Consider the following 24,209-nt stretch of genomic DNA (forward strand, 5'->3'; position numbering starts at 1 on the left):
TCCCAGGTAGAAAAGGCAGGCAAGAAGGCAGAGAGGTGGAAAGCAGTTCCGTTTGCTTTGGCAGCTGAGGTTAGGAGGATCCCTCCAAAGCTGGCAGGAGAGGAGAGGAGGCTGGGCAGTAGGCAGCGCCTACAACCTCAGATTGAAGTGGAGAATGGGCGCCCCCTAGGAGCAGTGCTCGGTAGTGGACGCTGGAGGACCAGACCGAGCGGGGTGCGGGGAGAGAAGGAGGTTCAACTGGGGATAGATAGCCTGCCCGCCAGGAGCGCACTTCCAGCATGATGGACTCCTGGGAGCCCAGAACAACTGGGCTAAGACGGAGCTTGAAACAGGGACCACCACTACGTGCCCCATGGCAGGCCCTGAGCTGGGAACTCTCGTAACCATTGTCTTTACACTCCTAGCTCTGCTTGGAGGTGGGTAGCATTATCCCCATTTTTCAGATGTGAAAACTGAGAGTTGGTGACTTCCGAAGGCGGGGCGGGGGTTTTGCATGACCTCAGGGCCTTCTCCCTGGAACCCTCACGACTTGAAAGATACCGATTCCCTGTGGATTGGGAAACAAGCATCGGATATGAGGTGTACAAGCAGCATGACGGTGCTTTCGGCCTGAACCCCACCCCCCACCCCCCCTTGTCGCGACAATACTAATGTGCTTTCCTTTAAGAGCCGCCCCAGAAATACTAAGTGCTTGCCACACAGGGAGGCGGACATGACATGTTCTTGGATTGCCCATCCTTCTTCCTCCCTCGCCGGCACTGATCCCACTAGTGACATAAACCCGCCCCCTCCACTAACGAGGGGAGGCTTGGGACTCCATTTCCTGGCAGAGCACCGATAAGGGGGTAGCAGGGAGAGGACAACCCCAGGTTCGCGTTCGCTCGCAGTTCGGCTTGCGTGCGCTAATGCACTCTCCTGCAGCCCCCGTCCTTTCTCCGTAGAAGCCAAAGGACTACATCCCCCAGCAGGCCTTGCCACAAAGGGAGCGCGGTGAGCCGCCATCTTCCCTGTAGTCCTTTCCCCGGTTTTCGCAGGGAGTAGCCTTAGGGCGTGGACTACAAATCCCAGGTCGTCGTCTCCCCTTCCCTTCGGCCGCCATTTCTGCAGACAGTCCCCGCCCCTTTTTATTTCCATTGTCTCGACCGGAGATAATAGAAGAGACGGGAAGACTGCAACTCCCACCAGGCTCTGCGCCACCGGGAGGGGGAATTCCGATATTACAGGCGGGCGAGGTGCTCAAGGTGGTACAGTGAGGCGACGGGAAAAGGCTAGGTAACCTGCCATCTTTATGGTAGTCTCCTTAACCCCCCAGTGTCGTCATTCTTAAGGAACACTAGCAAGCTAGAAAAACTACTGTTCCCATCGCACCTCATGAGATCGGCTACTAGTCAGGTTGTACGCCCCTCTGCAGCCATCTTGTTTGTAGTCCTCGTTCCTTTTCACCTTTCCATTGTTCCTGAGAAGTAGAAATGGCAGCGGGAAGGCAGCAGACGGACTGCGACTCCCGTCAGGTACCACACACGCGGAGGGTTGTGGACAGGAGGGCGTGTGAGTGCCTGGGAAGGAGGTCGGGTCGGGGAAGAAGGCCATCTTGTTTGTAGTCATCGTTCCCCCTCTATCTGTATGCTCTGCAACGGGGAGCCTCCGGGCAACCGGACTATAACTCCCGGCATCCTCCGCGCTCAGTTTGGCACGCCCTCCGCCATCTTATTTGTAGTCCCTTTAGCCCCAGCGCCCCATTGTTCCTACGGTAGCACCAGGTCCGCAGGACTACGACTCCCGTCGTCCCCTGCGCGTGCTCGTCCTGGCAAGTGGAGCGGTGAGGGAAGGAGGAGGCAGGGGGCGGGGTTCCTCTGGGAGAAGGAGGGAGTAAGGAGGAGGAGGAGGAGGGAAGAAGGAGGGACGGGAGGGGGAAGAGAGGAGGAAGGAGGAAGGAGCTCTGGAGGGATGAGAGAGGCGGCCAGGGCCCCGGGCCGAAGCTGCGCGGGGCCGGGGGACCAAGGGGGCTGAGGAACCCCGATTGTCCCCTCCCCCTTTCCCTACCTCCTTCCATCCTTTCCTTCCAACCTTCTGCTTGAGGAAGGGGATTTATTCAAATTTTATTTAAATCCCTCTCTCTGGAGGGTCGCGCGCTGGGGGAGGGGGAAAGGGCGGGGGCGTACGCAGGCTGGGGGGGCGGGGCCGGAGCCGCTTCCTTCACCCCCCTCGGCTCGCCCGATAGTGGTAGCGCAGGGGCCGCAGTCTAGGGGAGGACCCAGGGGAGGGGGGCAGGTTACAGGGACCCCCCCCTCCCCGGGAACCGGTGGTGGGCGGGGCTTGAACCCCGGAAACGGTGGGGGGGCCCAGGCCGGGCCCTAGACCCCTGGGCAGTGGGGGCCGGGAAGGGGCCAGTTAAAGGGTCGGGGGCGCTGGGGAGAGAAGGGGGAGGGGAGCTGAGACTCGGACCCCGGACTGAGTGGGGCCCGGGCAGAAGCTGAGCACCCTGCGCCCGAGGAGCCCCCGTTGGCCTGGGGGGGCCGAGGGACTGAGCCCCCCAGAGCAGGACCTCCCCCTGGAAGGGCCGCGCCGCAGCCCGTGGGAGGGCCTCGCCCCCGGCGCCCCCCATCTCCACTCGCCGCCGTCCCGGCCTCCGCCGGAGGGAGGGGCCGAGCGCCCTCGGGGGGCCGTGGACCCCGGCGTTCTGAGCGTTCCGCGCCCCGCGCCGCCCGGCCCCCCCGCCGCCGATGGCCGCCGACCCGCCGGGAGCTGCCGAGAAGGGAGAGATGGCTCCCGGGACACGTGTGAGGTGGGTTCGTGCGGCTCCTCACCCCCAAACCTGGGCAGCTCCCACTCCCATTCATCCTCAGCCCGGCCTCTGCCTCCCCCGCCCCCAGCCTCACCCTCTCTGCTCCCAACTCCTCATCTCCCGTCCTTCATCCTGTTCCCTCTCAGCCCTGGGGAGCTGGCCTTCCTTCCTCGATCCTGCTTCCCCTCGCAGACCCCCATCCCCGCCTGCAGTTGCCGCCCTCTAGGCCCCTCCCCTGAGCGCTGGAGGGCCCCTTCCCCACCCCCATAGATGGGTCTGCAAGTCCCTGGAAAGGGGAGCTGGGGTAAGACGGGGCCGTGAAGAGACCCTCCAGGCCTGCGGGGACCTATCTGGGAGGATTCGGTTTCCATGGGAAGGACAGCCCAAGGGACTCTAGACAATCAGGGGGGAAGCAGCCTGGGAAGCGGGTTGGGGACACATGGAGGAGCCCATCCTGTGTGTGTAAAGGTGTCAGGCTGGGTCCTAGGGTCCCAGGGGGATCTAGGAGTTGCCCAGGTTGACCTGAGAAATACAAAAGGAGGCGTCTCCGAGCAGAGGACTCTGGGGAGCTGAGGAAGGGAGGTCTTGGGGGAAGGAGGGTCTCAGCCTGGAAGTTGGGCAGCAGAGGGGACCTTTAGGGATCGGGGGGCAAGGATCCCACTGGGTCTGGTTCGGGGCAGAGAAATCGGGTGGCACTGTGTATGAGAGAGGAGGGAGAAAGAAAGGCCTGGCGCTCCCACCTAGGAGCCTGGGTGTCTTGGCGGAAAATCGGGAGGATTTAGGTTGAGAGGGCACGGGTACAGTGCCTGTGGGGAGCGGGAGAAGCTGGGGCCTCCTAATGGGACTCCACAGACAAGGAGCCCTGCTTCCCACGGAGCTTGGATGTGGGGATGTCAGTGGAGGGGCCGCTTCCCTTCATCCTCCTTGGGCGCGTCAGGGAGGCCTGAGGAAGTATTGAGGAGCCAGTGCTGGGCTCCAGAGGAGCCAGGTGGCTGCCCGGGAGAGCTAGGCTGCAGAGGGGTCCCTACGCCCTGCAGGAGGGGTGACCTCCATGTTCCTTGGCTCCCTGGGTAGGAGGGTGAGTTCTGCTGCCTAGAAATGGAGGGAGCTGTCGGGAGTTTCAGGGCTCCAGTGGGCCCACCTGACCCTGTCGCCATTCACCCACAGCCCTCGGCGTTGCTGACGCCCCCAATGTCGTCGAGCAGCCGGGGGCCGGGGGCCGGAGCGCGCCGACGCCGAACCCGCTGCCGCCGCTGCCGGGCCTGTGTGCGAACTGAGTGCGGGGACTGCCACTTCTGCCGAGACATGAAGAAGTTCGGGGGGCCTGGGCGTATGAAGCAGTCGTGCCTGCTCCGGCAGTGCACTGCCGTGAGTTCTGCCCCCCCAACCCCCACTCCCTTTGGGGCTCTGGGCGCCTTCCCCAGCCGGCCTAAGTGCCTTTCTGGGGTGGCTGGTAGCTCCTTCCTAGGGTTTCCTGTAGGGTTGGTTTGTTCACTCATTCATTCACTGGTTTGTTCAGACGTCCATCGGGCCCATTTCCCCCCCTCAGCTCCAAGCTGAGGGCGATGTTAGGGCACAGAGGAATCTAACCCAGTCTCTTCCGTCATACTTTCCCCAACTTTCAGAGGCACAGACCCATAGAAAACCTGGCCCCTCGCATCCCACTCCTTAGAGCTGCGGTTCTCAACCCGTGGGTTGCGACCCCTTTGGGGGTCGAACGCCCCTTTCACAGGCGTCGCCTAAGACCATCGAAAAACATATATAATTACATACTGTTTTTGTGACTAATCACTATGCTTTGATTATATTCAGTTTGTAACAATGAAGTTGGGGGTCATCACAACATGAGGAACTGTATTAAAGGGTTGCAGCATTAGGAAGGTGGAGAACCACTGCCTTAGAGGTATCTGTGAATACCTCTTTTGAGCCCCTGTGAATAGGTCTTACTTAGCCTTCTTTGGCCTCTTCCTCACCTGCCAGAGTGGATTTGAGGCTGAGCTTACCCTTTGTGTGACCTTGAGCAAATCACTGAATCTCGAAGGTACTGTCTCTGCAAAATGTTTCTTTTGCTGAGTTATAAACAATAGCACAGATATGCAAGTGCCTGCTACAAGGCCCAGCGCACAGTAGGTTTCTGAGGAACATAGGTTTCTTCTCAGCTGTCCGCGTCCTTTGCGCTTCCCAGGGCTCCGGAGAGCGGCCCTTCCCCGGCAGCCATGAGCCTCCAGTAGCATCCTGTGCCCCCTCCCCACACCATCACTTCCTTTTTCCCCTCCAGCGACTCTTTACTGCTTGGTCTCTTCACCCACAGCCCCTCTCTTCTCTTTGTCCCCCAGCCCTTGCCCACTTTCCTGTTCCTTCTTCCCCCTACCTGCTTCTTCCCTGAGCCTATTTCACAACCTTTCTCCCTGATAATGACTCAGTATTACCACTGTCCTCCCCCAAAGTCATGTTATCTGAAGGCTGCTCCCTTTTCCTTAAGACCAGCCTTTAGTGTTCCTAGGAGTCTTGCCCAAACCTGGTTCATTGTGAGCTCCAGAGCAACGCTTAGGCTGCCCTCTGAACACACTCAGAATCCTCCCAGGCTGCTGTCGCCTCCCCTCCAGCCCTCTCTGAGTATTAGTGTCATATTTGCGTACGGTCTCCCTTCCTCACAAAGCCAGCAACAATTCCAGGGTCATACAGGCCCTGGATCTAGCTGAACATTCACAACAGTGAGAACAAACTATGTAACAAATGGCCATCTTGCATTATCTCATTCTTAAAGAGTTCTGCACAGGAAAAATTCCTAGCCCCATTTTACAAATGGAGAAACAGGAATGAGATTAAATCAGTTGCTCAAGGTCATACTGCCAAAAAAGAAGAAATAATTCAAGATCTGATCCAGCTTGGCCTTAGGTTCTAAACCTCCTCCAGCAGCCGGCAAGGTTCCCAGAAAGAAGGGCCTTTCCCCTGTTGCTTGCTTTCGGGTCCCTGATGCCCCCTCTCCCCAACAGCCCGTGCTCCCACACACAGCCGTGTGCCTCTTGTGTGGGGAGGCTGGGAAGGAGGACACAGTGGAGGGAGAGGAAGAAAAATTTGGTTTGAGCCTCATGGAGTGTACAATCTGCAACGAGATCGTCCACCCTGGCTGCCTGAAGGTGATGGCCCCGGGGAACCTGGAGTCGGGGATGGGCAAATTGTCAGGGAGCAAGGCGGTTGGGAACACTGCCTCTGACTTCACTGATACCCTATCCATTCCCTGCCTCTGCCCACAGATGGGGAAGGCTGAGGGTGTCATCAATGCGGAAATTCCTAACTGCTGGGAGTGCCCTCGCTGTACCCAGGAAGGCCGGACCAGCAAGGTAGGGGCAGGACTGGGCTGGGTGCTGGGCTCCCAGTGGGCTGGGGAGCTGTGCAGAATCTCACCCCCAGCATTCATCTCCTCAGGATTCAGGTGACGGACCAGGCCGCCGAAGGACTGACAACGGAGAGGAGGGTGCCAGCCTGGGGAGTGGATGGAAGCTGACGGAGGAGCCGCCACTTCCACCACCTCCACCCAGGCGCAAGGGCCCCCTGCCTGCTGGGCCCCCCCCAGAGGACGTGCCTGGGCCCCCCAAAAGAAAGGAGAGGGAGTCAGGGAATGAGCCCCCAACCCCAAAGAAAAAGGTGAGCCAGGGAGCATGCTCACTACATTCAGCCCAAGGGAATCTGGGAGTGGTAGTCCTGTTCCTTTTTGGGGAGGGTGGGCCCTCCGTGGGTTCCCTCAGGGATTGTTGGGAGATATAATTCAGGAGGTGCTGGGGGGAGGATGGGGCACACTCAGTGTAGAGAAGAGGTACAGGTGAGAGGGCAGCGGGCACTGGGCAGTGAAGCTTTGGGAGCCCTGGGTACTTTAGGGATTAGGGAAAGAGCATACTCAAAGCTGCTACAGAGGAAGAAGGAGGGGCTAGAAAGGGCCCGAGGGGGAAGAAAGAAGAGATGAGAGCATACTCACTGAGCCAAGACATTGGTTAGAAGGTGAGCATGCTCAGAGTTCTCCTTGAGGTGGGGGCTTCTGGGAATTGTAGTCCAAGAGGAGGCCATGGAGCTTAGGTTTGTGGACAATGAGGGGCTAAGGGTCTCTTCCTTTCCCTATGTCTCCCTCTTTCCCTGGTAGGTGAAAGGAGGCCGTGAGAGGCACCTGAAGAAGGTGGGTGGAGACGCCTGCCTCCTCCGAGGATCGGACCCAGGCGGCCCAGGCCTTCTGCCCCCCAGGGTTCTGAATCCAAGCCAAGCTTTCTCGTCCTGCCACCCTGGGCTCCCTCCCGAACACTGGGAGGTGTGCCGGGGACCTCCTCCCTCCCTCTCCCATCTTTCCTTGCCCCACCCTCCACCCTGGAGACAGATCTGTGCTTTCCTGCTCACCTTGTCCTACCCCTGCCCCACTTGGCCACGATGGGCACCTGGACCGTGGAAGCGTGGAGGGGGAGAGTGGGTTGGGGCCAGGGCCTCAGGAGCCCCTGACTTTCCAAGAACCCTCAGGGTATTATCTGACTGTTTTGCACCATCTTTCTAAACCTTACAGGGGAAAGACCTGAGTCCAAATCTCTGCCTGCTGACTCCTTGTGTGGTCTTGGCAATTTGTCAGCTGCTCTGAGCCTCAGTTTTCTCATTTGGGAAATCTACCTTCCTTATCTGCCTATCGCACTATTTAAATCTACTGAGAGTAAATGGACTTTGTAAATTATAAAACTTACCTAGATTCTAGGAAAATGAGGTCCAGAGAGGTTAAAAGACTGGTCTAAGGTCATACAGCAAAGCTCGGAATCAGATGTCACTTTGCATGGACACACTAAACCTGCCTGATTGCATTCAAATCCTGCCTCTGCCATTTGTCACTTTGGCGCTTAATCTCTCTGAGCCTATCTGCCTCATGTCTAAAAAGAGTGACCCAGGTTGCCACTCCATTCAAGCTCTGTGAGGATGTGCCGAGTCAGCGAGTGGAATGCTCTGCTTGGGGCCAGGTGATCTTTGTTATTCTCACATCCCTGACTGGACACTTGGAATTGTCTAGTCCAGGGGTCCTCAAACTACGGCCCGCGGGCCACATGCAAATACAAATATTGTATTTGTTCCCGTTTTGTTTTTTTGCTTCAAAATAAGATATGTGCAGTGTGCATAGGAATTTGTTCATAGTTTTTTTTAAACTATAGTCCGGCCCTCCAACGGTCTGAGGGACAGTGAACTGGCCCCCTGTTTAAAAAGTTTGAGGACCCCTGGTCTAGTCCAACGTCCCATCTTGTAGATGGTGAGACAGGGGCTTCCCAAGGTCACACAGAGTTGATGGCCAAGCCAATACTCAAATCTGGACTATGTTTTCATAGCATGCTGCTTGTGGAAATTCATGAGCTACCGGAACCCATAAGGTATTTGATTCTTTGAATCAGTGCCTTCACGTGACATAAGGATGTGAAGTTCAGGCATGGCTTGGCTAATGCCTCACATCGCTCAGAGCCAGGGCTGGGTCAGGACTCTCCCTTGGACTGTTCATCCCCTGGTGACTCCTCAAGGGCAGGGGGGTGGGAGAGTGTATGTCGGACCCTAGAGCCGTCTCCTATCTTTCTGCAGAAACCAAAGCCACCTTTGGCCTCTGCCGAGGGCCCAGCGGTGCCATCCCCATCACCACAGAGGGAGAAGTTAGAGCGTTTCAAGCGGATGTGCCAGCTGCTAGAGCGGGTGCCTGACACCTCCTCGTCCTCCTCGGACTCAGACTCAGACTCCGACTCATCAGGCACATCCCTGAGTGAGGATGAGGCCCCTGGCGAGGCCCGAAATGGGCGACGGCCAGCCAGGGGCAGCTCAGGCGAGAAGGAGAACCGCGGGGGGCGACGGGCTGTACGCCCTGGCAGTGGGGGGCCCCTCCTCAGTTGGCCTTTGGGCCCTGCCCCACCACCCCGGCCCCCACAGCTGGAGCGTCATGTGGTACGGCCCCCACCTCGAAGTCCTGAGCCCGACACACTGCCTTTGGCTGCTGGATCCGACCACCCTCTGCCCCGTGCTGCCTGGCTTCGTGTCTTCCAGCACCTTGGGCCCCGAGAGCTGTGCATTTGCATGCGAGTCTGCCGGACTTGGAGCCGCTGGTGAGTGGCCTGCACAGGCCTAGGTTCTATTGCTGACACCCTCCTCACTTTCTGGGTGACTTGTCACCTGTTCCTTATCCTTCCTCCTGGTCACTGCTACTTCTGTAGTGTGTGCACACGACAGCACGATACTTCTGCATTTACTGTGCCTGGGCTGCTTTCTGTTTTTGAGCCCATTTAATCCTCATAAGGATTCTGTGAGGTAGGTACTATTACTCCCCCTTACAGATGAAGCTGAGGTCAGGATCATGTGGACAGGAAGCAATAGAACCAGGAATTTGAACCCAGCCCCTCTCTGCTGGGTTCCCAAATCTTTCCTCTTAACAATATCATTTTTGAGTGTTTAGTATGTACCAAGCATAGTGCTGACTGTTGTGTATGCATCATCTCATTTGCTTTTCACACTTCCTCTTCTGAGGACAACCGTACCTGCTTCATTTACACATGAGAAAACTCTTGGCTGCGCCAGCCCCTGCCCTGTCACAGGCAGCCATACTTGGGCCCCCTGACCCCGAGTAACGCCTTCATGCCCCAGAGCCACCACCAGCTCCCTCTGCCTGTCCTCCCCCATCTCCCCACTGCTTCCTGAACCTTGTTTACTCAGAAATCTCCCTCAGCTTCCAAACCACTGGTCTTCCTCCTCAGTCAAACTCTCGGAACACTCTGTTCCCCTCACAGCTCATGGAGGGGATGAGCCTTCATTCATTTGTTCATTTTCATGTTCTAATCAGTTTCTGGGGTGGTGTAGATACTGTGTCTGTTTTATCTTCATGTTCCCAGCACGAGACAAAGGGCAGTATAGATGCCCAAGAAATATTTTATTACATGAGAAAATTCAGGCTCTTTCTCAAGCACTTACTGTGGATTAGACATCCTGTTGGCCACTTTGCAAATGTTAGCTGATTTTCCTCGTGATAGCAGCCCTGTGAGGGAAGGAGGGACTCCTGAAGTCACAGTCCAAGTTAGTGGCTGAACTCAAACTCTGATGCTTTTCCTGTGGGTCTGGGTGCTAGTTCATGCCTACTGGTGTCTGGAGGTCAGTGCCTGTGGTTCAGTCTGACTCTTCCTCTCCGGAGCTGTCTGCCGTTGGGCCAATTTCTTAACTGCTTGTGGCCTCCTTTTCTTCATCTGTTAAACCAGGAGGACCAGAACATTTACTTCAGAGTTGTTGGTGTGGTGTTTTTAATTTAACTTATTGTGTTGACGTTGATTAGTAAGGTTCTATACTGCATTGTCTGTGTACCTCATAGTGCTTTTGTAGCTGAGGGCAGTGCCTGGGAAAAAGAAGCTACTTGATGCCTTAACCATAATCATTACTATTCACTCAGTTACAAGTAATTACTGAAAGCACAGACTTTCACATCCTCAGAACATAGCTCCACGTCAGCCCGCAACATAGAAGCAAATAGTGAGAGCAGTTGCTGGAGATGACCACCGGCCTCATGTGATAGTTGAGGAAGTGTTTGCTGAGGCCTCTTCATCAGGGCCAGCTTTGTGCGTGGTACATGGGATTCAGAACTGAAGGGGACTTTATTTCAGCCTCAAGGAGATACGTGTGACCAGAGGTAGAGAGAGGCTGGACTGCACAGTGGTTTCCAGCTTGGGCCCTGGAGTTTGGTCCTTATGTGTTTCATCAGCTGTGACTCCGGCACTTCCTGGATGTATGGCCGTGGGTGGACAGTTCTACCTATCAAGGCCTCGGTGTTCTCATCCACTATCTGGAGTTCAAATTAATACTTTGTAGGGATTAAATGAGATGGTTCTTGCAAAGTACTTAGCATCGTTCCTGGAGGGTACTAAATACTCAATCAAATGGTGGTTTTCCATAAGAGGCGGGGGGTAGGGCAGAGCTGGGACCCATGGGGCACAATGGGAACACTCAGAAGGCTCTCTAAGGCCTGTGAGCAGAAGCAGGGGCAGGGAATGGAGAGAAGTGACTCAGGTTGAGAACTTTTTTAAGAAGCAGAAGAGCCCTGGCTGGTAAAGCTCAGTGGATAGAGCGTGGGCCTGCAAACTGAAGGGTCCCAGGTTCGATTCCAGCCAAGGGGATTGCAGGTTCGATCCCCAGTAGGGGACGGGCAGGAGGCAGCCAATCAGTGATTCTCTCTCATCATTGATATTTCTATCTCTCTCCCCTCTCCCTTCCTCTCTGAAATCAATAAAGATATATTTAAAAAAAAACAAAAACAGAAGAGCTTGGATTTGGTGACTAAGTGGCTATGGGGCCGCAGGGTGACTCAAGTGAGTTTCTGGGCCACAAGCCTGGGTGGGCAGCAGTGCCGGTCCTCACGTTGGGGAATACCAAAGGAAGAGAGGCAAGTTGTAGGGGAAAGGGAAGCACACGGATTTGACATGTGTGGTCTGGAAGGTTTGTGGGCCAGTCGGAGCTAGCAGGGAAACAGCTGGATGTATAAGTCTGAGGCTCAAGAGAAAGGCCCGAATTTAGAAACTAGAGACACAGCAGTGAACAAACAGCAGGAGAGCAGGCAGTTGCAGGTTGTCCTGTCTGGTGGCTTCTGTCTTCTCTTGGAAATAGAAGGTGAAGTGATTTACCAAGAGAAAGATCCAAGTTTGGGAGTTTTAATCTATAGATACCAGCTTCCAGGAAGAAAGCAGAAGACAGAATGTCAGTATTTGTGAGTTAGAGAAAGAGCAGCCAGAGACTTGGAGGAAATCAAGGGCGGAGCTGTGCTCTAAGGGAGGGAGATGGAGGAAGGAGTGAGTGGGAACAGTGTTGCATGTTGGCAAACGGAGATCAAGGACCAGAGTGGCGGTTGCGTTTTGCTACAAGGAGGCCTTGGTATCCTTGGCTGTGCTACAGGGGGGTGGGGAGACCGAAGCCAGGTCACATAGGGTCAAGGACTTCAGCTTCTAGGCCAGGACTTGATGGCTTGCTGCTGTACCTGGCATTCAGTCGGTACTAAGAAAATATTTGTTGAATGAATGAAAGACAGTGAGAAAATCAGGATGGAGTGTAGAAAGAGGTAGTGAGAGAAATTTGTAGGTGGGGAGCAGGAAGTTGCAGGCTTTCCTCTCTGGTGACTTCTATCTTTTCTTGAAACTGGGAGGCGAAGTGACCTGTCAAGACGGAGGGGAAGCCCTGGCAAGGTAGCTCAGTTGGTTAGAGTTGTCCTGATATGCCAAGGTTTGGGGTTTGATCCCTGACCAGGGCACATAAAGGAAGCAGCCAATGAATGCATAAATAAGTGGAACAATAAATTGATCTCTCAAATCAATTTTTTAAAAAGGAGGGGAGAGAAGGCAGGCAGAAGTGTCGAAGTTGTTGAGTTGCAGGGAAGAGGGGTGGGACTTTGGGGGACATGGGCAGAGAGAGTGGCAAAGAAGGGACTGGAACACAGGGTCAAGGCCAGCTGGGGTTGGAAGTAGAGGCTTAGAGATGACAGATTGGAGGACAATGGAAGCACCTGGGAACCGAGAGCTGAGAGGGAAGAACTGGCTTTGACTGGAGACCAGGAGGCTGTTGAGCTCCTTACAGGTGGCCGTTTGGGCTGCTCCATCTCTGTGTCCCCAAAAGGCCTCTGCAAGAGGGAGGTTTAGGACTACATTTTAGGATTTTTGAGGTGGGCTTAGTAGGGGATGACTTAGGGCAGTGATGGCGAACCTTTTGAGCTCGGCGTGTCAGCATTTTGAAAAACCCTAACAACGCTGGTGCTGTGTCACATATAGAAATTTTTTGATATTTGCAACCATAGTAAAACAAAGACTTATATTTTTGATATTTATTTTATATATTTAAATGCCATTTAACAAAGAAAAATCAACCAAAAAAATGAGTTCGCATGTCACCTCTGACACGCGTGTCATAGGTTCGCCATCACTAACTTAGGGGGTAGCTGGAGTTAAGGGTAAAGTGAATGGTTTAGAGAACTTGACATCAAGCCCTGACCCCCCAGATGATGGCATGCTTCAGTCCCTGAGGAGTTCTTCCTGCTTTTTGCCTTAGTGTTATTCCCCAGCTTAGAAAGCACCCATCCATGGCTCCCTGTTGCCTTCACAACTAGCTCCCACAGTCCGATTGGACACGAACAGTGCCCCAGTGGCTGCAGTAAACACTTCCCCTGTATTCTCTCTCTTTGTCTTTGCAGCAAACCTTTGAATTAAGTGTTGCATTTAATTCCTTTTATAGTTTGGAGAATGGCCCAGAGAGGGCAAGTGACTTGTTTAAGGTCACACAGAGCACAGAGGTGGCAGAGCTGGGATTTAGTACCCATGCCCTTCACCTCTGAGCTCTGTGGCCACAGCAATTCAGCCTGGCATTCTAGTCCTTCTTTTATTTTTATTTATTTTATTTTTTATTTTTTAGTCCTTCTTTTAAAAAAAATAGGTTTTTTATTCTGTTTATTTACTTACTTATTGATATCCTCACCCAAAAATATTTTTAAATTGTTTTTAAAGATAGAGGAAGAGGAGAGAGAGAGAGAGAGAGAGAGAGAGAGAGAGAGAGAGAGAGAGAGAAAGAGAGAGAGAGAGAGAAAGAAAGAGAAAGAATGCATTGATTGGCTGCCTCCCACATGCACCCTAACCGGGGCCCAAACCCTCGACCCTTTGGTGCATGGGACAACACTCCAACCAACGGAGCAACACTGGCCAGGGCCATTCTAGTCCCTCTTGACATGTCACCCCTACCCTAGCCCTCCTCTGTAGCCTCAACCTCTGCCTCTTCCCCACTCACCAGAGTTCAGGCTCCCGATCCAGACCCTGGCTCTGCTACCATATAGTAGCTGTGATACCTTAAACAAGTTTCTTAACCTCTCTGAGCCTCATTTCTCTTTACTCTAAAAAGGAGATGATAATAGTATTTACCTGCTAGGGCTATTGTGAGGTTAAATGTTTAATACATACAACAGTACCTGGCACATAGTAAACCCTTGATAAATAGTAGTTATTAGTGCTATAGTCGTCATCATCATCATCATTCTTATTATTAGGAGATGATGAATTGTCCTTTGTTCATGCTGCCTGACTTCTTGGAGCTCTCTGTGTTCTCTCTGTATCCTGGACCTGGGTACTAGTTCTTCCCCGTCTGGAATGTACACTGGCTTCCTACCCACTCCTCACTGGAGTAGTGACTGCTGTCCTTCAAATCTCATCAGGCATTGTCTCCCTGGGCGGCTCCCTGTCTCAGCCTTCTCATTGACTCTTATCATGTTCTTTGTTGTTTCAGTTTCTGTGGACTGGCTGTGTCTCCCCCACTTCCTGACTGCTTTGTGCCCAGTGGAGGCTGGACACTAAGTATCAGTAGGGCCCTCAGTGACTGTTGGCTGCTGCTCTGAGGTTCAAATCCAGTTTCCTGGTCATGCAAGAGCAAAGGGATCCATTAGCTCCAGGACAAGAAATGTTAGGGGAGACTTCCTGGAAGAGGAGGCACTGGCGCTGAGCCTTTAAGGATCTGGGTTGGTTGGCATTTCCAGCACAACGTATGTGCCAAAATGTGTTGGCACCAGACAGCCTTGTGTGTCTGTAGGCTGTGGTTTGGCCTGGCTCTTGTGGAGTACGATACAGAACAACTGGGAGCCTATGTGTACCTCCAGGGGGAAGGGGTTCCTTTCTAGCCATGGAAAATCCAGGAGGAACTTCAAGGCGATGGTCGCAGTTGAGCTGTGACTCTATTGGGTCAGAGTGGGCAGAGAGAGGTTTTGGATGGAGTAAGATTTTGCTGAGTAGAGAGAAAGGGCAGGACCTAAGGACAGAAGTTGTGTTGAGGGTGGGGTTTTTGTTTTGTTCTTTTCCTTTTTAGAATTGGAGAGATTTGCAAATGTTAGTGGTTGAGTGGATGGAACCAGGAGCGGGAGAGGCTAGAATGCCAGAAGAGGGAGGAGTGGTAGGAGGCGATAGGGCAGGGAGGTGGAGTTGGGATTGAAGCCTTAAGGTCTGGGCCTCCAGCCTTCCCTAAAATGTCACCCAGGGGCTCCGAGGTATGCCTGGCAGTTTTAAGTAGCACAAAAAGGCTTAATTCTTTTATTAATTTTGAAAAGGAGGTTTCTCCATTGTGTGCTGTTGCATCTTTATTACCTTTCTTATACTCATCTCCCTGTTTAACACAAAGTCTTTAGGTGGTGGCCCAAAGCTACATCGACACCTGGCTAGAATTTAATAACCCTGGTCTGTGTTCATTATATTTATTTCTATGGTTAACACATTTATGTGAAACAGTGTTGGTTTTAAGTGCATAGAGGGGATCAATTTAAAGATAAATTCATGTTCTGCAGATAAGTGAATAGCAAATGACTGGGGTTGGAGAAAAAGCCCTTCAGAATTGGGAGACAGGGAGAGATACATCTTCCTGGGCCCTCTCCACCCCTGCTGCTTCTGACACAGTTCATCTAACCCAGTGGGAAATTCCTGACATGCCCTCCAGAACTGCATTAAGAAGAGTTTTCAGCCCTAGCCGGTTTGGCTCAGTGGATAGAGCATTGGCCTGCAAACTAAAGGGTCCCAGGTTCGATCCTGGTCAAGGGCACATGCCTGGATTGTGGGCTCGATCCCCATTGGGCGTGCAGGAGGCAACTGATTAATAATTCTCTTCATTGATGTTTCTATCTCTCTCTCCCTTCCTCTCTGAAATCAATAAAAATATGTTTAAGAAAAAAAGACTTTTCAAAGGGAGTCTCAAGGAACTCTTAGTGCACCGCAAAGTATTAATAGATAACCTTTGGTGGGGAAGGGTTCCCTGATGAAATAAGTTTGGGAAGCCCTTTCCCAAAGGGCATGTCAAGGCTGTCAGAAATGCTGGGATCAGGAAACCTGCTTTCCCTTTGTTCAGACCTCATTCATCTTTGTAGCTTCAATACCTTGGACCTGCCAGGTCTTCCATAAACATTGACCGGGTGAATACATGAAAAGCTGTAACTGCAGTGTGTGTGAGCAGTGCTCATGGAAGCTTGGCCCCATTCTTTACAACAAATGCGCAACAGATAACCTCTGTGCCCGTGGCACCGTGCTGGGTACTGGGGAAACCAAAGGGAAAAGGCCAGGTGTGCCCTTGTGGAGCCTACATTGTAGTTCATGGGACACAATAGTCAACTAAAGAGAGCAAATAGGGCTGTAAGTCAAGCCTTAGGCAGCTGGCCATCAGGGTGGGCCAGAAGTGGATCAAGAGCAGAAATTGGTAGAGGAGAAGCCAACAACATAACTTGGTGAGCAGTCCCAGGTGGGGGCTGGGAGTGCCGAAGCTCCCTTTGGTGTTACAGCAACTACAGTATGTAGGATGTTTGTGTCTTAAAGCTGTAAGGTAAGAAAACCAGAAAGACCTCATTTGCTCTTGCAGCAGCCCTGAGGGGCAGGCCAGTAAGGGCCATTATCTTCATTTTCTAAACTAGGCCCCTGAGGCGCAAGGAGAATGGAGTTTACCAGGAGGAAGACTGTTTGAAAACTTCTTAACTAACATAGTTTTTAATGAAACTTGCATCTAGTTCAGTAATGGGTTTGAGCCCCAAATTCAATCCTCTTGGCCTGGGTCCTGGAGCTTCCTGCAGCCCCCTCCTCCCATCTTCCCTGTGGATCAGGAGAAAACGGGTGTGCCATTGAGTGTGGGGAGGGCTGTGGGCTCCCTGAGAGCTGAGGGCTGTCTACCCTCTTGTGGCTGCCAGGTGCTATGACAAGCGTCTGTGGCCTCGAATGGACCTGAGCCGGCGGAAGTCACTCACTCCCCCCATGCTTAGTGGTGTGGTTCGTCGCCAGCCCCGAGCCCTGGACCTCAGCTGGACAGGTGTCTCCAAGAAGCAACTCATGTGGCTTCTGAACCGACTGCAAGGTATGGCAAGGTGGTGAGGTTGGATAGAATGACTGTGGGATAAGCCTGGCACAGAGCCCTCCCAGCACCAGCTTCCTAACTTCCCCCAGGCCTGCAGGAACTGGTGCTGTCTGGCTGCTCCTGGCTCTCTGTCTCTGCCCTGGGCTCAGCCCCACTGCCAGCCCTGCGGCTCCTGGACCTGCGCTGGATTGAGGATGTTAAAGACTCCCAGCTCCGAGAGCTGCTGCTGCCTCCGCCAGACACCAAACCAGGTGCAGCCTCCGTTGGCTCATTTGTAGAACGGGTTGGGCGAGGTGGGGTTCTGAGGCCCATGCGAGGTGTTAAAGGGTTTGAAGAAAGGATAGAATACTTGAGTTTGAAAAGGAAGGCCCTGCTTGGCCATTGTTCATTCACTCACCTACTGTGCGCTGGGCCCTGTGATAGGAGTGGAGGGAACAGGATGAAGAGGATGTAGTCCCTGGCCTCCAGGGGGAGATAATTATGGGATGAAGCACAATAGAGGACAGGAGGATGGCACTGGACTCTGGGAAAAGCCAGGGCATCTAAGTGAAGCCCTGGGTGTGATGGGCTCCACTGACAGCCTTCTCCAAAGGGAGCAGTGGCTGTTGCTGTGGGAGAGTGTGCACCTCTGTGGCCAGTCAATTCTGTTTGTCAAGAGGAACCAGGAATATATATTTTCTGTCGCATATCCTGGTTTTTAAATGATGGAAATTAATTCAGATTTTTTAAAAGTTCACGTGTGGATCCAGTAAAAATATGGCTGAGCAATAGATTCAGTCCCTAGACTCCCTTGCCCTACAGTCAAAAGATACGGATTTTCCTAAGGGAAAAGAGCAGAAAGAGGGAGCCGATTGACTTGGAAGTTTGCGTGGAGTGGTAGTATCATCTCCCCAGTCAGACCAGCCACCTCTTCACTGGGGTCAGGCCCAGGTACCCTGCCCAATAATAAAGTCAGCTTTTATTGTTGAACACATTTTGGGCCTGGGCCTGGGCCTGGGCCTGGGCCTATATAGCACCCTGGAGACCTCAGCCTGAATCAGCCTCATTCCCCACCCTGGTGGAACCCCAGTCATGCAGAGAGAGAGGGGCTCAGAAGTAGAAGGTTATATAGCATGATGTGGTAGGCTAAGGGCTGTGGTGGGGGTGAAGGAGCAATGCAAGAAGCCCTCCTTAAAGGAGCTAAACTGAGTCCTGAAAGGGACAGGGTTTTTCCAGGGAGTTTGAGGCAGAATAAGTAGTTTTGTGGGGCAGGAGGCCTATATTGACTGAGGGGGATGCTGGGAGCTGAGGCTGGTCAGGTGAGCAGAGGTCTGGTCACCTTGGGGGTCATACGAGGTGTGGGGTCCTGAAGCCTGGGGCCTCCTTGTCTAGCCAAGAAATAGGATGCTTACAGTAGCATCCTCTCTGGTCTGCACCAGTCTGTTCTTCACTCCGAAGTCAGGGGAACCATCCAGAAAGACAAATGTATCCATTTCACTCCTTGCTGTAAACTCTTTTTTTGTTGCTTCCTGGTGTTCTTTGGATAAAGATCAGTGTTTTACTGTATTCACTAAGGCCTGCCATAGTCTGGTTCCTGCTCACCCATGAGGTTCCTACATTTTAGCCACCTCAACCTCCTTGCCAAGTTCCCTCCAGCCCCAGGGCCTTTGCCTACTCTTCTTTGCCTAGAATGCTCTTATCTTCCTTCATCTAATTAACACCTAATCCCCTTTCAGGCTGCAAGGTAAATGCCACTTCTTCCTAGAAGCCCTCCATGATTCTCTTCCCCATTGAACTCAGGTCCCTCTTCAACTTTGAGAGAGTTCCCTCCCAGTATAGAAATGATTTGATTAAAATCTTTCCTCTCACTAGGTTCTTAAGCTCTGTGAGGGCAAGGACTAGCTTTCACAGCTCTTTCATGGCTCCCTTCTTCCTACCCTCCTCCACCGCACCCCTTCACAGCAGCCCTGGAAAAGAGGTAGAGAAGCAACTAGGATTCTTTGCATTTTCTGGATGAGGTACCAGAGGTCCAGAGGGGTTGAGTGCTGCAGGTCACACAGGCAAAGCCAGACCAGAGCACTCACCCATCGCCTACTCTTACTGGAACTGGACCGAGCCAGGAAGATGTGGGCTCATGGAAGGGTGGGCATTGGGAGCAGTGCATTCCATGAGGCGAGGAAGTGCCGGTTGGCTGGCAGACTGACCCCATCTCCTTCTGCCTGAATTCATTTCAGTTTAAGCACCTTTATCAGGAGTTTGCAAAGATGAGCCTTCTGGGCCCTCGAGGCCTATTGTGCATGTTGGAACTCTACACCTACTTTTCTGATCTTGGCCGCCTGGTTTGTACAGCATTCCTGGAGCAAAACTTAAAGTTCTACTTCTTGCTTTTGCCCCTGCTATTTTCTGCCTGGCATACTCTTCTCCCACCTCTCCACAGGGTTAGTCCTTGAAGGCCCAGCTTAAATGCTGCCACCTCAGTGAAACCCTCACTGATGCCTCCTTTTCCCTGTCCAAGCCAGGGGGCCTCTTTCCTCTGCTTTCCTCTAATGGCTTAAGCTGCGGCCCAAGGTTGATGGCATCTGTAATGTATTCCCTCTCTAAGCTCTCAGCTCCTCGAATGAAAAAAAGGAGCGGCTAGAATTCAGAGCTTGCCAAGTCAGGTACTCACAGAGGCAGCAAGTGATGAGATTGGTGCAGGACATTAGGAAGTAGCCTCTAGCAACCCATTCCCAGCCAATTGTCAGGTGAAAGGGTAGCCCAGTGATGTCAGATCTTACAATTTTCAAGGAAAAGCTCAATATCTAAATCTGTATATATAAAAGCCAAGCGACCAGAAATACTGGCACTGCAGCCAGCCAGCCAGCCCAATGGGGAGGAGGGGGGAAGGCCCCCCACCCCCCACCGGCCCTGCCCACCCCCAGCCCTGCACCCACCCCATCAGGGACGGGGTGGCCAGCCAGCCAACCAGCCAACCTCCCTCGGCCCCAGCCAGCCCCGCGCCTGATTGCCCCCTTACCCCCACCAAGGGCGGGGCTGGCCGGCCAACCTGCCATGTCCCCTTCCCCACCCCCCATATCCCCCGTCCCTGCCAATTGGGCCCCGATGGGGGCGCCAGCTGGACCCCACCTGTGCATAAATTCGTGCACTGGGCCTCTAGTTTCTTTATAAAAATGTCCTTTGCCCTAGCTGGTTTGGCTCAGTGGATAGAGCATCGGCCTGTGGACTGAAGGGTCCTGGGTTCAATTCTGGTAAGGGCAGGTGCCCGGGTTGCAGGCCTGATCTCCAGTAGGGGGTGTGCAGGAGGCAGTCAATCAGTGACTCTCTCTCACCATTGATGTTTCTCTCCCTCTCCCTCTGTGAAATCAATAAAAAAACATTTAAAAATAAATAAAAATGTCCTGTAGGCCCGGCCCTTGTGGCTTAGTGGTTGAGCATTGACCTGTAAACCAGGAGGTCATGGTTTGATTCCCAGTTGGCACATGCCCGGGTTGCAGGCTCAATCCCCAGTGGTGGTGTTGGGGGGTGGGGGGGGCGGGCATGCAGCCGATCAGTGATTCTCTCTCATTGATGTTTCTATCTCTCCCTCTCACTTCCTCTCAAATCAACAAGAAAAAAATATGTATTTTTTAAATGTCCTTTTGGTAGGCTTAGTCACTTAGAAAATTTTTAGCATATGCAGATTCCATAAAACACTTGTGTAGGCTAGGTTCATGAGTTTGTGGCATCTGATCTCGTTTATCTAAGGGCTAGGCTGGTGCCCAGGAGGTATACAGCATGGTGGTAGATGTTTGGACTTGGAGCCACCAGGCCTGCTGTCCTAGCTTTGTTACTTCATAGTCATGTGACTTTGGACAGATTGCTTAATGGTTTGAGCCTCCATTTTCTCTTCAGTAAACAGGAATGATTATCAGAGAGCTTATCTCCCAAGGCTGTGCTTCTTAAAGCATGATCTCCAAACCAGCAGCTTCAACATCACTTGCTAGAAAAATAAACTCTTGAGGCCCCAACTTAGAGCACCTAAACTCTGGGGGCAGGGCCAGCAATCCCTTTTAACTAGCCTTCCAAGGGACATCGTTTGAGAGCCACTGGCCTAGGGGCAGGCAGCCATTTAGCCTGTGTCTGGCGCACAGTGAGTGCTCAATTAGTGGCTGCTGGTGCACCATAGGCGTTTAGTTTTTTAAAAAACAGAGAAACTGTAATGCCAGGAATATGGTAAATTCAATAAAAGGGAAGCAGACCATGCGCTTGGGGTGCAGAGTGGAGCAGTGTAAGCTCATGTACCCCGGAGATAAAGGAAAAGGCTGAGTTAGACCTGAAAGCCAGTGACACTGGCCAGCAGCGGACTGAGCACGGGGCCACAGGAGAGCCTCAGGGCATGGTCACCTGTGGAACTGGGTCCAAGTGTTTGGGGGTGAGGGAGAGGAGTGAAGAGCTGAGAAAGTGGTAAGACCTTGTAGGAGCTGCAGTGTTCCACCAAGGAGATTGAACATCTTTGAGGTGCTCTCAGAGTTTTTAGCACAGAAGGGGTGTGGGCCCACCTGTATTTGAGAATGGCTCTCTTTGGATTCCGTAAAGCAGAGGCGAGACTAGAGTGAGTGAGGAAGCTGGGGCAGGAGTTGACTCAGAGTGGTGACAGGGGGAATGGAGAGAAAGGGATCCAGTTGGTGACTTTACTGATCATGGAAGGAGAGGAAAGTGGGAGAGCAGCCTACAATGGCAGTCCTGGTAGGGATGTCATTTGTTAGATGAATGACTATGTATTGAGCACCTATGTCCCAATTGTTGGGGTTAAAGCAAGAACAAGACAAACAAAGATTCTTGCCTTCATGGAACCGACACGAGTGGAAGGAGAGGGGGAAAAATATATGCCAGATGGTGGGAAAGCAGGGAAAAATAATCTTGTGGAATATTACAGTTTCAAGTGGAGTAATCATGGCAGGCCTCACTGAGGAGGCAGTGTGAGCAATGAACAGATGAGATGAGGACAAGAGCAAGCTACGCAGAGAGCACCAGTCGGGGCTCACACAGTGGCAGCAGATTTAGGGGTGGTGAGGAATATGGTCTAGGGGCCTAGGTGCAGGAATGGAAGTGCTGACCTTTGATCTGCCTGCCCAGGGCAAACGGAGAGCCGTGGGCGGCTGCAGGGGGTAGCAGAGCTGCGCTTGGCAGGCCTAGAGCTGACAGATGCCTCCCTGCGACTCCTGCTGCGCCACGCACCCCAGCTGAGCGCCCTGGACCTCAGCCACTGCGCCCATGTCGGGGACCCCAGTGTTCATCTCCTCACGGCCCCCACCTCCCCACTTCGAGAGACCCTGGTACACCTCAATCTTGCTGGTAAGCATGGTCCCCTGTCTGTCTATCCTGCTAGCCTGTTGATTCCCATGACCAGTGCCCATGCCCTACTCACTCTCCTGGTGTTGGCTACCATTACCCTGTCCCCAGGTTGCCACCGCCTCACTGACCATTGCCTTCCGCTGTTCCGCCGCTGCCCTCGCCTACGCCGCCTAGACCTGCGCTCCTGCCGCCAGCTCTCACCTGAAGCTTGTGCCCGGCTGGCAGCTGCCGGGCCCCCTGGCCCCTTCCGCTGCCCAGAGGAGAAGTTGCTTCTCAAGGACAGCTAGTTGGGTGCCTCCCCCTGCCCCCAACTCTTCAGGAGCCTGGACCTCCGGCCTTCATTTCACTCCTGCCAGGAGGCCAGGTTACCCACCTCATGACTTGGGATTCCTGAGTTTTCCGACTTGGGATTCCTGCCCAGGGACTTGAGCCAGCCTCCCCACTCTGCCCCCTGCACTGATATTTCTGGGGGTCTCTTTCCCATCCCCTCCCCCTTCCACCTGCTTCATTGTCCATCCCCTGGGGGGAGTGGGTCAGAGGTACTGGGGTTGCTGAGCCAAAGGGATGGTGGGCGGGGGGTAAGGTGCAAGTTTGAGGGAGGGAGAATGGGGGAAACACATCTGCATACAGGATACTGGGAGCCAGGGGCTGGGGGAGGTGGAGGATGGGCTGGGGGAGGGGGGCAGAAAGCAGACCACCAAGGGTGCAGGGAACAGACCAGATACTTGGAGTTGGGGGGTGGAGGGGCAAAAAGGGAAACCAGAGGAGCAATTGGGAGTCCAGGTGTCAGAGGTGGGGATACTCGGGGAACCAGGGAAAGCCAGGGCTAAGGAAGGGGTGAGGGGCGAGAGCAGGTGTGGGGGCAGTAGCACCCCCCTCGGGGGGTTACTCCTCCTCTTACTCCCCAGTTTCAGTTCCTTCCCCCAACCTTGACTCCTTGAAAGTCACTGACAATGGCAGCTATTGCGAGGAGTGGGGGCCAGCTGGCCTATCTGCTGTTCAGCGTGGCCCAGGGGAGTGGTGAGGGGTACCCCAGCCCCCTACCTGCCTCCCCGTTCAATACTTGAACATTCATCTGTACTGAAGTGTTACTTGAACCTGGGGAATCTCGGACTCGGGGGAGCTGGAGTGTGAGGGCCGGACCGCTTGGACTGAGACTGGACCGGTGGGCGCTGTGCCACCACCAGGCTCTTTCTTGCTTTACTGTATTGAGCAGTTCCACCCCTCCTGACCTGAGGTGGAGTGGGGTGCCATCCCAGCGATGGGGAAGATGAGACTCCTTCAGTTTGGCTCTTCCCACTCATCGTCATGGAAACTTGTATCCCATTTGCCCAGGGAACTGCCACTCCTGGTTGCCATGGAAATAGCAGCCAATGGACACGTCCCAAAGCCAGGGCTAAGGCTGGTAATGGCCCCTCTTGGTTGCCGTGGGAACTTAGTAACAGTCTTGGCCCACCCCTGCCCCTTCCTCCAGTGTGGGGGCGGGGTTAGGGGAGCCGGGGCCCGCCCCTCAGCCCAGGCCTCGGGGTAGCTGGGTTGTACCATGTAGGGGAGGGGGGAATTTATCCACATACCTCAGGTAACAGGGAGGTGCGCGGGTGGGGGGAGGGACTGGGCGGATCAGAGGTCGACGGGAGGGGGTCCTGGGGGTCGCGCAGGCTTGAGGTTGGGGCCGCTTTGGGGGAGGGGAAAGAGGCAGCCCGGCGAGGGGCACGTGGGGGACCCAGCCGGGGCTGGGCCCCGGGTCTGTACTATATGGTTTGCTATAAAACTCAAAATCTTCCAGCTGGGGTGACTGAGTTCCTGTGTCTGTGCGGCGTCGGGAGAGGGAGGTAGGGCAGGGAGGACCTGCGTGCTTACCCTTGGGGGCTCTCGGAGGCAGGGCTGTTGGGGTGCACCTGGGAGTCTTGGACACCCCTGACTTCCCGGAACTGAGTTCACAAGGCCCCCTCCAGCAGATGGGCTCACCTTTCCCGAGTTTACAGTTTAGGTGGAGGACCGGAGCTCTGGGTAGTCCCGATGTACTAGGAGTGGTCCAGGGGCTGGGAACTCCCAGGCGCAGGCGGGGTTGGTAACCTCAGTGGAGCTAGGGCGCCTGCATGACATTCTAGCTGGACTCGTGTCACAGGGGTCCCTGGAGATCTCTGCGGACGCCCCCGGGCTCCACCCCATCATGTGGCCGCCCCGGCTCCGCCTCTGCCCCAGTTCCTGTTTCGGCCCTGCTGTCCCGCTTCGC

The 24,209-nt window shown here is 53.9% G+C and overlaps 1 protein-coding gene across 5 annotated transcripts; it reads left to right on the forward strand.

Moving 5' to 3' along the window:
* Window positions 1-1,413: 1,413 nt before the first annotated feature.
* On the forward strand, window positions 1,414-22,590 carry FBXL19 (F-box and leucine rich repeat protein 19). Of its 5 annotated transcripts, none has more exons than XM_070413595.1 (11): window positions 1,414-1,511; window positions 3,953-4,153; window positions 5,782-5,925; window positions 6,043-6,129; window positions 6,215-6,433; window positions 6,924-7,085; window positions 8,375-8,886; window positions 16,497-16,660; window positions 16,750-16,911; window positions 21,755-21,973; window positions 22,082-22,589. In XM_070413595.1, the coding sequence occupies exons 1-11, from the start codon at window positions 1,470-1,472 to the stop codon at window positions 22,258-22,260; spliced, it is 2,091 nt and encodes a 696-aa protein (XP_070269696.1). In that variant the 5' UTR covers window positions 1,414-1,469; the 3' UTR covers window positions 22,261-22,589. The 5 variants fall into 5 exon arrangements, with proteins under 5 accessions (XP_070269696.1, XP_070269697.1, XP_070269698.1 ...); XM_070413596.1 differs by having other exon boundaries at window positions 6,924-6,956; window positions 22,082-22,588; XM_070413598.1 differs by lacking the exon at window positions 1,414-1,511 and adding an exon at window positions 2,458-2,785 and having other exon boundaries at window positions 22,082-22,588.
* Window positions 22,591-24,209: the final 1,619 nt, after the last annotated feature.

This window comes from Myotis yumanensis, unplaced genomic scaffold, assembly GCF_028538775.1.
Source record: "Myotis yumanensis isolate MYYU_CA2020_CCGP unplaced genomic scaffold, mMyoYum1.0.hap1 SCAF_4, whole genome shotgun sequence".
Taxonomy (NCBI): Eukaryota; Metazoa; Chordata; class Mammalia; order Chiroptera; family Vespertilionidae; genus Myotis; species Myotis yumanensis.